Source organism: Myotis myotis, unplaced genomic scaffold (assembly GCF_014108235.1).
Source record: "Myotis myotis isolate mMyoMyo1 unplaced genomic scaffold, mMyoMyo1.p scaffold_m19_p_2, whole genome shotgun sequence".
Taxonomy (NCBI): domain Eukaryota; kingdom Metazoa; phylum Chordata; class Mammalia; order Chiroptera; family Vespertilionidae; genus Myotis; species Myotis myotis.
Window position 1 is genome coordinate 157543526 of NW_023416324.1, and position 16307 is coordinate 157559832.

Sequence of the window (16307 nt, forward strand, 5' to 3'; positions counted from 1 at the left end):
TATTGAAACAAAGACTGAAATGCTCTGATTATGGCAGCAATTAGAAGCTCTTCATCTCAGTCCAATGCCCCAGGACATGCAGTGAATTTTCACAATGCACAGGAAAGCAGGAGAGTCAAGGCACTTGGATTACATCATGGGTGTTTCAATTTCAGGGACTTCTGAGAAACCAAGATAAAGCTGATATGGATCAAACCCTTTGGGAGCAGCTCTTCTTAGAGCACTAAGATGAAGGACCAACCCAAATCCTTTTCAAGTAAGGGTCTTACCATCTGAGGGACAGATGACTGGCCATGTGCCTGCACATCTGGTTGCCTCCACAATGAGTAAGGACATTGGCTAGACATTTAAATCACAACAGGAAAAAAAAAGTCTTTCTCTACTGATAGCAACTTGTTCCATTAGTAAGAAAATTAAAGATTTAATTACCACTTTTTAGGAAGCACTTTGGTACTTACACTTATTATTTAAGAGCAATTTTTATGAGCAGATCTCAGGAAGTCTCAGCACAAATTGTAATGCTTCAAAGCCTTCTTTTTGAAAAACTTTGGGTAATAACTTTCATTTTGGCAAACAACCTTATTTGTTGCTACTCATACTTGCAACAAACTTAGGCTGTTAAAAGTTTTGTTTTTTCTTAGAAAACTGTAATTCAGGGTCAAGCCTGACAGTAAAAAAGAAATGGCGTTGAGGAGTAATGTCAGTTTTTCAAGGTTGACCTTAAAGTCACCGGTGATGGGTTACTATTTTTTAATTAGGAAGAACATAAAGAAACTGGGATAGATTTTTTTTTTTTTTAATTAAGGGAAAGAAAGAAGAAGAAGGGTAAAGAAAGAGTTATTGACTGATTTGTAAGTTGGTTTAGGTCTTTATGTATTTATTTGGTTTCTACTTCCTAACTGCAGCCTGGGTCACAACACACTTGTGCCAAATTCCACACACAGATCCTGATTTGCATAGCTGTCTTTTATGTCAAAAAAGAAATCAGGACAAAGTCTTGTGGGGGAGGATGCAAAGAAAGAATGGAGAATATTCTAGCTGATGAAAGTGCTTTAACCATCCTTTTGCAGATTCCAAAGACTGTCTTTCTAAAAGCACTCTCTAATATTCTTATTTTAGCATTCTCTTTCAGCATACCTTTGTTTCCAAGTACTTCTGAAATGTAATTAAAATGGAGTAGAAAGTGAATTTATTGTTCCCCCTAGTTTTAAAATGAGAAGCTGAAACTCTGTATTTAATATTATTATTATAATATTTTAATATAGAGCAAAATCAGGGGTGCAGAGTCCCGCATCAGAGCCAGAGCCAGAATGCGGGAGAAAAGGTGTTGAATAAGGCAGCAAATTACATTTTTTGTAAACCAGGTTTATATATTTAAGAACAACCAGGGCAGAGAGAATAAAAGAAGCAAAAAAGATGGGTAAAAAAAGTGACAAACAATTATCCATATACACAACTACCACCCCAAAATTCTGGCTTATGAAATCCAAGAATTCTGATTTATAATTCATGTAAATGTGTTGCTATGGAACTTATTTTTACTTCTCTCCATAAATACACTGTTGACACACAGAATAAGATTCTTAGTTTATAGACTATAGTTAAGAGACATTTCAGGAGTTAACTTTTCCTTTAAGAAACAAGCAAACCTGAAGGGGCTACAAATCTTTCTTACTGCCTTTGTGCAGGTCTTAGATTTCACCTTACCCATTTCCAAACAGATAACAGTGATCGTGCAGACAGCTTTACCTAAAGAGTGAAGGATTTAGTGAGCTGTCAATTTCTTGCAGAATTCTTCTTTTCTGGTACTGCTGTTCTCTATGTATTATTAATCTATTTATATTTAACTCCAGCCATTAGTCCTCCTCTTCCAGCCACTGAGCCATTTTCAAAGGAGAGGAGAGGGAACAAGGGTTGCTATTATTAGGCATCCTTGTGTGTGATGAGGGTAGAGATAATTAAATAACATGATTTTGCTTCTTTGAAAATGACAAAGATTGTTTGGGGTAGACAACTCAGGGCTGGTTAACATAACCTTTCCCCTCCAGAAGGTAAAACAATAGAGATACATTTTTGAAGTGCTTAATTAAGCCTTCAGCAAGGCGTGTGGGAAAATTACCAAAAACGCTCCGGTTCTAGGCAGGAGTAAATTTTCTCTGCAGCACTCTGTCACTGCTCATTTACTGCATCATTTTGACAACATCTCATATTTCCATAAGGCTTTTACATAATCTATAAACAGGGACAGAAAGGTGAGGAACAGAGAGAATGGGGACGAAGTTCAGACCTCCCGCACTGTCAGTTCCTTTTAGTTTTCCATTAAAGGGTGAGGGTGAAGGGTGGCATTTTAAGATGATTTCATTAAAAGGCTGAGCCATTAATAATTAACACAGCCAGAAGAATGCTGTGAAAAATTGCCACTGCTTTCTCACTCTTCCAAAGGATGCACATAATTCAGTCATAATGAAGGCCCTTCAATGTTCCTCCCCAAAACCTCTTTCGATCAGGAAAGCCTGGAATCTGTAGGCAAGAAAGATAATCACAGTAAGTCTCAAGTAGGCAGAGTTCAAATGCTAATAGCCTTTAAATTTTTTTTCTTTAAAATGTCTGTCTATTGTGCCTGAGAGAACCACCAGTCTGTGGTTTTACTCAGAAAACCACAGCAGACTAAATAATAAAAATACATCTTCCCAAAATGGAAAACATTTGCCAACAAATTGGTGACAGGGTCATCTAAATCAGAGAGGATGAAGGTGAATCTCAGAATATTCACCTATTGGACTTTACATGAATTATTTGCTTGTAATAGACTTCGGATATATATCTTTGGTGTCTCAAGCAAATGATTTTATTTTATTATGTTATAATGTAACCTTATTCCTGGAATTAATTAATTAATTAATTAATTGTCTCTTGGACTCTTACTTTCCCTTGATCTTATTTTCTTTTGGGTTTAACAGCAAAAAGTCAGTTGCTTGTGCTTACAAAGGGACTTCCCCGACTTTTTTTTTTTTTTTAACCACTTCTGAAAATAAATTTGGAAATTACCTCTCTACAAATTTAAGAACCCATTTTATGTAGAAAAGATAGATACTGACCTGATTACTGTCTCTTAAAAAGTATCTCTTTTCTATGACCTGTGAGAAACAAAGATTTTAAGAGTTTAGTACACAGATCTGGAAAAAGTGGCTAATTATAATGGCCATTCAGGGGACTAAAAGGCATATATCCAAACTAAGAGTCTTTTCAATAGCTATAGGCATCTGGTATAGTGAGTTGAATCTGGTGCTAATGAGATCAGGATTGTAGGATTATTTCCTAAGAGCCTGCCTCATTCCAGAAAGTACTAATAGATTAAAAAAAAAAATGAAAAAATAAATTAAAAAAAAATGACTAAGTAATCAGAGAATGACATTTGATTCATGCAATTTTTTCCCCCATGCAATTTTTAGTATACTAGAGGCCTGGTGCATGAAAATTCATGCACTGGAGGGGGGGGTCCCTCAGACCAGCCTGCCCCCTCTTACAGACCGGGAGTCCTCAGGGGAGGGAGGCGACCCGGCGATCAGGAGAAGGTGATGCCCCATCACACCTCTGCTGCTGCCACTGCCGGCAGCGCAAGCCTCAGGCTGGCCCAGGGCACTGGGCAGCCGCCATCCAAGGCTTGCCTGTGCCTCGGGCCGGCCCTGGGTAGCTTTGGGGCTGAGGGGACTGGGGACTAGGAGGCAGGTGGGCTGAGGGGACTGGGTGCTGCCATCTTGTGGCTGTGGGTGCCACCATCTCTGATGGTGTGGCAGTCAATTAGCATATTCCCTCCTTATTGGCTGTGGGTGCCACCATCTTTGTGACGGTGCGAGGGTCAATTAGCATATTCCCCCTTTACTAGATAGGATAAGAGGAAATTTGGCTCTAAGCTTCCCAGCAGTCAGTCCTAAAAGGTACCAAACAGAATTCATAAGAAAAATGCAAAGCACCTGCCTACTAATAGTACAGCTATTCCTTAAAGAGGAGTCTGTGTAATGCAATGAACCACCACATCCCCCTAGCAAAAACAGTGATAAATTCTATAGAGCCTCCATGGAGACAGATGACACAACATCAATAGTGTCAAGTAGCGTCTTTTTATGGATTTAATCTACACCCGTAATTCAGCAGTTTCAGAACTGTCTGTATTTGGTCAACAGGAGAAACACTGTAAAGCAGTGGGTGCATCTGCACAAATCCATCACGTCTATGATAAAGAAACCCTCAAACGGCATGCCCTAAATTGTGAGTTTAAGGAGCACCACGTTTTCCTATTATGAAACACATTTTAAAAAATAACAAATTCTGTTCTAACACTTGAGAAACTACAATGATTGCATAGGCAGTATTGTTTTCTTTAGCCAGAGCTGTTGTGATTAAGAAACTTTAATCAATAAGATACAGATTATCTGGAGATTAAGACACTGGAATCTAGAATTATGAAAATAAAAATTCCCCTGAATAAATGCTGAGCATCTTCTTCCAGGCCTGTGTTAGCTTACTCTCACTGGCCTGACAGCCAAAATAGCTGGATTTTTCTATCTTAGAGACTATGGCTGAGTCACTGTTAGCCACAAGAGACCTGGGGTAAGGTTACATTCACTGGTCCCTGAGGTAGGAAAGCTGGTTCATGACCAATATACATCTCAAAATACTTGGTCTTAGAGAGAGCAAGAAGGGACTGATTCTCTTTCCTTTCTCTGGGGCAGGACAGGAAAATCCTATCATTCTAGAGTAGGGAAGAATTACTACTAGCCAAGGGAGTCTGCAGGAGGAGTCAGATTCCCTCTTGGAAAAGAAATCTTTACATTAAATTCTTGGGGCCCTGGCCAGTGTGGTTCAGTTGGTTGGAGGGCAGTCTGGTACACCACAGGGTTGCAGGTTCAATTCCTGGATTGCAGGTTTGATCCCTAGTCGAGGCGGATACAGGAGGCAACCAACGGATGTCTCTCTCTCACACAGATGTTTCTCTCCGTCTTCCCTTCTCCCTCTAAAATCAATGGGGGGAAAATTCTCACAGATATGATGTATAGAAAACTGGGTGAAATTTAGCTGCCAAATCCCTTGGTTTCTGGCAACCACCTCAGTCTGGAGGTCTGGCCAACGTCCTAATCCACATACTTTTGGTTGTGATTTAGGCAACGACTAGAGAAGTTACCTTTTTGCTTTTGCTTATAACTCCCTGCCCTCAACTTGCAATGTCCTCTTATTAAATCTTGCTCTCTTCTTAAAACTCATCAAGTTCCCTCTGATTTTTTAAGAATAAAACCTTGCCCTGGCTGGCTTGACTCAGTGGATAGAACGTCAGCCTGTGGACTGAGGGATCCCAGGTTCGATTCTGGCCAAGGGCACATGCCTGGGTTGCGGGCTCGATCCCCAGTGGGGTGTGCAGGAGGCAGCCAATCAATGATTCTCTCTCATCATTGATGTTTCTATCTCTCTCTCGCCTTCTCCTTTCCTCTCTGAAATCAATAAAGAAAAAAAAAAAGCCTTGACAGACAACTTGGGTCCCATTAGTCTATAACCCATTGTTTCTCTAAGATATAACATTACATTTAATATTTCAATTCTAAAATTATTAAATTATTTAAAATTTTAAACAGTATATTGTGAGATCTTTCCATGTCAGACACAGATCTATAAGATGTTGCTCTTAGGGGATAGTATGTTGTATCAGATGGGATCAGGGATCTAAACTAATCAAAGTTCTTACATTTTAAGTTGGAAAATAATGTGAACAGAAAATGTGGTTTCTTGCAGTGCATCCCATTTAGAAAATGCTAATATTTGTACAGCACACTGGGGTAAATGGAGGAGGTTGCCAATCACCCAGCTCGAGGAGCTCTGCTGCTCAGAGAAATGAGTGGATCAATATCTCAGTACAGCTGTGCCGTATTTGCGACACACCATTTGGGAAGTTCTGCAATGAAGCAAAAATTTCCCTGTGATCTCATTAAATAGGGAGGGTCTGGAGCTTTATCTCTGCTGACATATTGGATAAAGGGCCAAATATTAAATCCCTAAATTGCTAAAAGAAAAATGATTCATAAAGAAGATCTATGAGAAAAATGTTTCTTGGAAGATTACACTTAAAAGGAAATATAATACAGAAATTAATCTTTTTCAATAGCATACAGAAATACATCCTATTTTACTTTACTACACAATGTCAGCATTGGGCAAGCAACTTAAGCTCGGTCAATACTACGTGCAATGCAGCTGTAAGGACTTGTGAAAGAAAGACAAACAGTGCTCTAATTTACTAGCATGCTGAGTCATTCTACATTTTCAGTCTACAATAAGATGATGCGAGCAAGAGTCAATAACTTTAATGCAAAAGTTTATGATAGGGAAACAATAGGGAATCAAGAAGATTATCTTAAAAGTAATAGTAAGAACTATTAATAGCTGGGAGAGCAAAATGAACTCAGGGCTTTAACTAAGTAGAATCTCCTCAGTTCATTGTCTTTTGTAGGGCTTAGGGGTGAATAAGTACAAAAAGAGATAGAAATTAGGGAAACATAAATAGTTCTAAGAAGTGGAATTAGGTATCTTATTAAAAAACCCCATTTAAATTCAGTAGCTTTCATCCTTTGCTAGAGAACACTGGTGATAGTATAAATACGTCAGCAGGCCTTGAGCAATTATACCAACAGATAAGAGAGATCAAAACAAGTATTATTCAGCCTGTGACATTCAGGATGAAGGCATAAAAGGACAAAGCATTCTATAAAAAAAGTTAAACTCTCATAATATATAAATTAAATTTAAAAATAACTTAATTGAGGCCATTACCTTATCAAAAAACCTACTGAGCTTGACAGCATTAGAAGAACCAGCAGCTAAGTACCGTGGATTTGTGCAATCCTAGAAGATAAAACATAAGACCTATGATTAAAAGCTAGAGAACATAGCTCTTGTTAGTTATCAATGTTCCTGTTGCACATTTCTATAGTAAAATATTAGGCATAATACTCTCATAAAATATTCATGTTATTTTTAAATTATGATGCACACAGCATAGAGGGAAGTGCTAGAGGAAGATAAGGACACTTTTTGTTATTTGAGCAATTTTAGAAGACAGTGAACCAATATGTACATCAATTAATTCACAAAGGAAGACAGGATTACTAATATCTTAATAATACAACCAAGATACTAATCAGGTGACCCACCTACATTTACCCTGAAAAGCAGAAATAAAGCCATTAAAAAGTCAACACTTTACTTTTTAGCACTAGTTACTCACCAGTGCTCAACTAAGTTCTATGCAGTTCATACAAATAGTAGGAAGCACGAAAATAAGGAGTTAAGAGGAGCAAAGAACAAACATAACAGTTGCCAGGGATTTCTCACTCACTAAACACAAGGCAATACATCTCTTGGTAGGCCATAAAGGTGATAATAAATAATAGATATATTTTTTATAATAATAGACAATGTTATTATTAAATATCATTAAGCATTATTATTAACACTAGTTAGAGAAACAATAATGAACGAGATATATTACTATTAAATAGGATTTTTAAAAATGAAGCCCAGAGGAAACAAAACAATCTGGAACATTAAATCATTATAATGACTAGTAAAGACCTTAAAAGGCTTATTATTCTTTTATTGAAATTCCAGGGTTGTGTTTCCTTTGCTTGTCATTACTGACTTGCCACCTTAAGATACAGAATATTTTGATTTCTAACTCAAATGGCACATAAGACCAAACTATGAGGATATCATGTAGGCTGCTTTACAAGAATGATATTTGTCTTTCAGGCTGTGTCCCTTGGGATATTCTGAAATTATTGGTGTTGCATTTATTGATTTGTACTCTCTAAGCCCACATGACTCCTTTCCAATAAATTTTGTAACAGTCACTTATTTTATCCATATATAACATTTCAAGGCTCACATTTTTAATTTTGGCCAGAATCTGTAATACATTTTCAAAACCACAAAAAAAGAGAGACTCTAACAAATGTTTCAAAGATCACAGAATACTAGAAGCCAGCAAGCTCTGAATCTGAATATCTGTCTCTACATTTCTAGACTGTGTGACATTGGTTAGGTTACTAAATCTTTAAAGTGTAGTTCATTTATGAAATGGGGATAACGATACTTATCCCATAGGATTTCTGTGAAAATTAAATGAGTTAATGCATGTCTGGCACATAGCAGGTACTGAAATATTAGTTCCCTTCTCTCTTCATTCCAAGAAAATGCTATTCAGACTGAATTTTCAGACACAAGCACCTAATATAAAAGATAATTCCATATATAGATTAAATAAGCTGAAATATTATTATGCAAACTATTGTATTTGAAAAAATGTTTGAATACATTTATACAGCAGTTGAGGCATGTAAGAGACAAACCTTAAATGGACCTGTGTTAGATGTTTTACAAAATGGATACTAATTAAATAGTCATCAGAATGTTGAAAGGCTTCGAAGATGATTCCAAGTAGAGCTGCAGTACTAAATACAAAATCTAAACCAAGTAGCAAACAAATAAATAAAACCTCCCAAAAACTCAATTCTAAGGCTGCACAATTTAAGCTTGACCAGGCTAGAGAAATTCTATAATTTCAGGATAAGAATTTTAAGGCTGAAAGAGCCATCTGTCATTGATCACGGCTGAGCGCAAAACCTGAAAATTAATAGCTCTAAATAGCTTGTCTAAGCTTGAGAAAGGAATAATAACCAGGGAAGATGCTTTAATATGACCATTTTGAAATAAATGCATAACAGAGAAAAAAATTGCACTAGACACAATAAGCCTAACAGGATTTGAAAAAAGTAAGTAATCTTCTCCCTATCTAGAATTTAAACACTGACATTTTTCAGGTACAAGAGGGTAACTCTGATTCCTTCTTTGATGTATACATACAGTAACTAAAGATGCTAGCACTAATATTGTTACACTAGTTTATTATTTGAGGCTTTATATTTACTTGCTGAGTCTTTTTGATCTCTTTTTTAAATTCTTAACCAATTTTCCTCATTTTTTAGTTCCCTGTATACTCAAGACCCCCATGTCGCTCCTGCTGTGTCCTCAAGGCCATACACGGATAGAAGGCCAAAAGTATGTTGTATGTGAACTCTGTGGAGACTGTGTACCAAAGTATCACCATTTGAGTACCTTTACATCTTGTTAACAATTGGCCCTGACTTTGCAAATAAAGTAGGAAATCATACATTTAACCACTATAAACAGATACTTCCCAAAACACATTGAAAGTAATTAATGGAACAAATTAAGTATATGTAATGGTAAATTTCACTTTGGAAATAATTTTCAAAGGAAGTAACCTCAGCATTATATATTATAGGCCTGGTGCATGGATTCATGCATGGGTGGGGTCTCTCAGCCTGGCCTACGCCCTCTCTCAATCCAGGACCCCTTAGGGAATGTCGGACTGGCCTGCAGGGATCGGGCTGAAACCGGCAGTCCGACATCCCGCAAGGGGTGTAGCAGTGCCGAAGGGGAAGGTGCCCGGGAAGGAGGCCAGGCCAGGGCTGAGCGCCTCGCGGCTGCATAGCACTGCTGTGGAGGAGGAAGAGGCTCCCACCACCGCAGCTGTGCTTGCCAGAGGTGAGCCTGGCTTCTGGCTGAGTGGCGCTCCTGCTGTGGGAGTGTACTGACCACCAGGGGGCATCTCCTATGTTGAGCATCTGCCCCCTGGTGGTCAGTGTGCTTCATAGCAACTGGTCATTCTGGTCAACCGGTCGTAATGGTCGCTTAGGCTTTTATATATATAGATTATATATTCTAAAGAGCAGGAATCTTCTGTAACCTATGGTCCAGTGCTGACCACCAGGGGCATTTACACTGAATATTCCATGGTGGCAGTTGAGAGAAATAAGGTACCTTAACTGCCAAGTAGAATGTAACAGAAGCTGATTCAATTATGGGGGTAGAGGTGGTTGAACCAAAGCAGTGTTCACAAATGTTGACTCTCAGAGTAAGGGCATTAGAATCACCTGAGTTATTTGTTAAACTAGAGTCCTGGTCCTCCTGCCAGACCTTATGAATAAAAAGCTCCTGCTATGGGGCAGTTATTAAAAAATTTTCACAGGTACTGTTTGCTGGTAATATGAATATGCAGTTAGCTTTGGGTAATTGTTAATCTAGGTGATTTCTAAGAGTTCTTTCCAAGATTCTAAATGTTAATTGTAGGAAAATTAAGTGGAAAATAGGGTTAATTATACAGCACAGGCTACGAAGTCAGAGTGCCTGCTTTGACTGGGTAACTATGGCCTAGTTACCTCTCTCTGCTACTAGTCTTCATCTTTAAAATGGGGATAATAATAATGCCTACTTTATAGAGATGATATGAAGAGAATGCATGTGAGATAACGCATGTAAATAAGCAGAACAGTGCTTGGCACGTAAATAATAAATGGTAGCAACTGGTATTATTAAACCACTACGACCACCACATGTCTGAATGCCAGTGCACCATATACGCTGCACAAATCCTACTTGTGAGCAATGACATATCTTTCTCTGGGCAACACCAACTGGTTTATATGAGGACTTTTCTTAGCCTTTTTAGCACCAAATTCTAATTGAGTTAAATATCTCAGGAAGGGATTCAATCGTCCGTATACACGTAAGAGTGTATAGAAACGAATGCCTATGAAGCACTCCTGGTTTATAGGTTGTAATTTTTTCACTTGTCTAGTTGTTTGCCCTTTAAGGTAAATTCTGTAATTCAAAACACTAAGAGGCTTTTCTAAAGCAAGAATAATCAAGGTACAGTATCACAATCTTTCTTTGTCACCTTAAGTTACTTATTTTGACTTTAGGGTGATTTTTAAAAATCTTTTAAAGAAAAAGCCCATGATTTTTACATTATTCATAGAACAAAGTTTAAACATTCCAACAGATCAGCATATAAAGAGACTGAAGTGACTGCCCATCTGACAGTCTATGTTGATTCCAATATGCACCATATTTTGGAGTAGAACCAAAATAGCCTGACTTCAAGTATAAAGCTTCTTTTGGGAGAATATATGACTTGTGAAGTCTTCAGGTTCACTTTCAACTGACAATAATACAAACATGCATTAGTGAAAATACACACCAAATTAATCTCTTCTGCATTGAAATCTTCAGCCAGGAAAGCAGTCCTAGTTAAAACTTCATGGCGCTTGGTTTCATGAATCTGATCCAGTTTAGTCCCTATTACCAAGAGTGGGATTTGGTTCTCAGCAAACTGTTCCTGATCATAATCCCTGTGATAAATAATGAAGAGGTGAATAGAATTTACCTTTCTGATGTAGATGTATAATATTTAAATGCAGCTAGCTTATACTATTTTACTGATCATTCACTGACTCACCTATAAATGTATTTTTCTCCTAATTTCTTCCATCTACTTGTTTATTTAACAATCCATCCTCACCATCTACAGAGTTCCAACTATTTATCTAACTACTCAAAATTTGTGCCTATGAGCCCTTATAGACTACTTGAATAACTTAGTGCCCACCAGGTATACCAAGGTAGGTTGAGTTGACTTCTCCCAAAGCTCTATCTCCTAAGGCTCAGGAATTTTTCTGTATAGATGCACAGAGTGGATTCAAACCTCAATGTAAAGAAAACCCTGGAAACTAGCATGGTACTCAAGCCTTGTGTCAGAGGGGAAAATGACAAGCTTCTGGGTATCTGCAAGGTTATAAATAAATTCTATACTACCATACATATTTCTGTCTATGAATTACAATGAAAAATAGATTGTTCAAGGAAAACAGGAAATAGGGATGCTAAAGGCCAGAATAAATCAACCTAAGATGGTTTCAATACATAGAAAGGGAAGAAACAGCTAAATCACAAAACGAATAGTAAAAGGAAAGAACTGAATAACAAACAGTTGTTTGTCCTGATATGAGAGCTGTGGGAGACAGAGGACAGGGAGACCAAAGACAAGCAATACAAATGCCTTAGGGTCACTGTATAACCTTGGGCTAGTTACCTCTCTTTGTTGGTACAATAACAATTGTACCAGCACTACAGTTCTTTAAAATTCTTTCTTTCTATTTCTACACAAAGGATAGAGTGGTATTCCTTCTATAACTAAAAGGAACATAGAGGTAAGGCCCTGGAAAAAACCAAGATGGTGGCATAGGTAAACACCGGAGTTTGCTGCCTCGAACAACCACTTCAAAAATATAACTAAAAGACAGAACGGACATTGCCCAGAACCACAGGAAGACTGGCTGCGGGGAAATTCTTCAACTAGAAGGAAAGAGAACAGCATACCGAGACTCAGAGGAGGCGCAGTGCGGAAAATACAAAGGTGTGGAGGTGCGTGCGGAGCAGGCTGGTGGCTGAGGGCGCGGTTGTCGTTTTCAATCGGGAGGGAGTCTCAGATTCTGAGCTCTAGTTCTGGGCGAGTCTCTAGGGACCCAGACTCAAATGGGAGAAGCAGGACTGTCTGGCATCGGTCGGAACGGGAGGGCAGCTTTCTCTCCAAGGTTTGCAGCTGTTGCTGGGACTCTGAGAGGCAGAGCCTCTGGGGATGGGACTGAGAGCAGCCATAACTGCTCCCTCCACCCGCCCTGTTGATCCCTTGCGACCCACCCGCCCCGCCCAAGCCCTGTGCTGAGCCATTTGCCAGATAGCCTCAGGAAAAGGCTAGATTAGCACCTCCCCAGAGGACAGAAGTTTTCCCACTGCAGACACAGCTGATTCTCACAGCCAGTTGGCCTGGAGGTCAAATCCCCCTAGTATTAACTACAACAATCAAGGCTTAACTCAACAAGACTGTGCACAAAGACCACTAGGGGGTGCACCAAGAAAGCATAAAAAATGCGGAGTCAAAGAAACAGGACAAAATTGTCAATGGAGGATATTGAGTTCAGAACCACACTTTTAAGGTCTCTCAAGAACTGTCTAGAAGCCGCCGATAAACTTATTGAGATCTACAAGAAATCTAATGAGACCCTCGATGTTGTGAGAAAGAACCAACTAGAAATTAAGCATACACGGACTGAAATAACGAATACTATACAGACTCCCAACAGCAGACCAGAGGAGTGCAAGAATCAGGGCAAAGATTTGAAATGCGAAGAAGCAAAAAACACCCAACCGGAAAAGCAAAATGAAAAAAGAATCCGAAAATACGAAGATAGTGTAAGGAGCCTCTGGGACAGCTTCAAGCGTACCAACATCCGAATTATAGGGGTGCCAGAAGATGAGAGAGACCAAGATATTAAAAACCTATTTGAAGAAATAATGACAGAAAACTTCCCATTCCTGGTTAAAGAAATAGACTTACAACTCCAGGAAGCGCAGAGAACCCCAAACAAAAGGAATCCAAAGAGGACCACACCAAGACACATCATCATTAAAATGCCAAGAGCAAAAGACAAAGAGAGAATCTTAAAAGCAGCAAGAGAAAGAAACTCAGTTACCTACAAGGGAATATCCATACGACTGTCAGCTGATTTCTCAACAGAAACTTTGCAGGCCAGAAGGGAGTGGCAAGAAATATTCAAAGTGATGAATGCCAAGAACCTACAACCAAGATTACTTTATCCAGCAAAGCTATCATTCAGAATTGAAGGTCAGATAAAGAGCTTCACAGATAAGAAAAAGCTAAAGGAGTTCATCACCACCAAACCAGTATTATATGAAATGCTGAAAGGTATCCTTTAAGAAGAGGAAGAGGAAGAAAAAGGTAAAGATACAAATTATGAACAACAAATATGCATCTATCAACAAGTGAATCTAAGAATCAAGTGAATAAATAATCTGATGAACAGAATGAACTGTTGATTACAATAGAATCAGGGACATAGAAAGGGAATGGACTGACTATTCTTGGGGGGGGAAAGGAGTGTGGGAGATGCGGGAAGAGACTGGACAAAAATCGTGCACCTATGGATGAGGACAGTGGGGGGGTAAGGGCAGAGGGTGGGGTGGGAACTGGGTGCAGGGGAGTTATGGGGGGAAAAAAGGAGGAGCAAATGTAATAATCTGAACAATAAAGATTTAATAAAATAAAAAAAATAAATAAAAGGAACATAGAGCCCAACGTTGTTGAATTAATTTAAATTCTATTCACATATGAGAAATAAAAGATTTGAATTTTTGACATGTTATAAGCTCAATTTACAATGGTCAGCAAAATCTGGTTTCAAACACCTGATGACAGTAAATCAATATTGCACAATCCAATCAATACAAGCCAGTTGAGCATAGCGGTCTTTCTTCCTTTGATATTATTTCCCTTTCTCTTTGAATAATCTAAATTAGGGGTGTGTGTACAAAATTATTATTTTTTTTTGCCTTTTACAATAATCTTGCAGAACCTCAGTTACTATTCAACCTTGCAACACAGTTGTTTTGAACTATTAACTCCCATTTCATAAAAATATTACCATTCTATTTATTGCAACAAAGCCAACAATAGCTTGAGTTCAAGACCTTTGATTCTTTTTGCCAATATCATCCCTGATTTAGGAGAAATTGTCTAAAACTGAAATCTGCTTTATTAGATAATAAAGCATTGAGAGTGTCCTCCGTTAGGACTATTTTATTTTCCTATACTCACTAAGTATGGTTCATATTCAAATTTTTGTATACAGTTCACCCAACATCATCTTTAATACACATATATCTCTGCCACTTGTAGTCTTGCATAATCTCTTGCAAATCAACACATATATTACATATATAATATAACATGCTGCACGTGTTATACATTAGCATATGTATTATATATGTATCATAACATACATATTGAAATACACATATAATTTGTTCTCATATCTTTTTTTAGCTTCCATTTTTTCTCTCTTTTATTAAACCTTACATCCAATTTAACTTTGGCAAACACACACACACACACACACACACACACACACACACACAAATTGCATCTTTCAGATCGCTATACTTAACTACCATTTTAGAGAAGATTTAGGATTCAGAGAAACAAATTTAACAGCTCTTATCAGCAAGCAATCAACAAAATCCAGAATACAGAAAATTCTACAAGACAAACAAGCCATCTTTTTTTCAAAAAATTAACTGCTAGAGGGTAAAAGATAAAAATTAAAAAAGGAAGGGGAAGTTAAGATGAAAAGAAAGTAAATACAATGAGTGGACCTTACTTAGATACAGATTTGAATAAACCAATATTTACAAGACATTTGTGTAAATTAAAATAATATTCTATATTAAAGGATTATTGTTAATTTTAAGTATGACAATTACATTTTGGTTATGTTCAAAAAGTTCTTAATATTTAAAGTTACACACTGAAGTACACAGATGAAATGATATCATATCTAGGATTATCACTGAAGATGTTTTGAAGTAAAACATCTGTGCTCACGGATTAGAAGAGGCAACAAATATTCTCTCTAACTTGATTTATAGGTTTATTGCAATTCCAATAAAAATCCACGCATAATTTTTGCCAATATAGACAAGCTGGTTTCAATTTTATATGGTGAGGCAAACTAGACTAGCTAAACAATTGGAGGAATCACACCACCTAATTTTAAGACTTACTATAATGCTACAATAATCAAGACTGTAGTATTGGTGAAGGGATAGGCAAACAGGGCAATGGAATAGAATTAGGGAGTTTAGAAATAGACCCATATAAATATGGTCAACTGATTTATGGCAAAAGAGTAAAAGCAATTCAATGAAGAAAGATTAATCTTGTCAATAGATTGTGCTGTGACAATTGGACATTCATATGCAAAAGTCACCCTCAACTAAAACCTTCCACATTATAAGTAACTCAAAAAGGAGCACAGATCTAAAAGTAAACCTAAAACTATAAAACTTCTAGAAGAAACAGAGGAGAAAATCTGCATGTTCTGGACTTAAGCCAAGAGTTCTTACACATGATACCTACCCAAAGTATAAAATATAAAAGAAAAAACTGAGAAATTAGACTTTTAGAAATGCCAAACTATTGCTTTGTGAAAGTCACCGTTAGGAGAATGAAAAGGCAATGTACAGACTGGGAGAAAATATTTGCAAATCAAACATCTTACAAAGTGTTATTTTGGAGGGTGCATTCTTGTGCTTGCTATAACATTTCAAACCAATTATGAAGTAATTTGGGCTTACCCATTTGTTACCAAGACTCCGGTTGGCACCAAATCCTTGTTGAGAGCTTCTGATGACCAACGATACAAGTTTTGGGATGACTTCTTATTTGTTAAGTCGTGTACTAAAATAATACCTAAAATAATCAGAGAAAATAATGTCAGTACAGGAACAATTCTTCTTCATTTCCGAATTGGCAAAGTGAG

At 37.6% G+C, this 16307-nt stretch overlaps 1 protein-coding gene across 2 annotated transcripts in view; it reads right to left on the bottom strand.

The window, feature by feature from the left end:
* Window positions 1-1344: 1344 nt before the first annotated feature.
* Window positions 1345-16307, bottom strand: part of RABL3 (RAB, member of RAS oncogene family like 3) — a 45867-nt gene continuing 30904 nt past the window's right edge. Inside the window, exons 4-8 of one of the 2 annotated variants that reach the window (XM_036349197.1) lie at window positions 16123-16237; window positions 11111-11261; window positions 6820-6891; window positions 3099-3137; window positions 1345-2520 (exon numbers count right to left, since the gene is read on the bottom strand). In XM_036349197.1, coding sequence (XP_036205090.1) covers window positions 2455-2520; window positions 3099-3137; window positions 6820-6891; window positions 11111-11261; window positions 16123-16237 — 443 coding nt within the window. In that variant the 3' untranslated portion in view covers window positions 1345-2454. The remainder of the gene's footprint in view (window positions 2521-3098; window positions 3138-6819; window positions 6892-11110; window positions 11262-16122; window positions 16238-16307) is intronic. The other variant, XM_036349198.1, reaches the window with a different exon arrangement.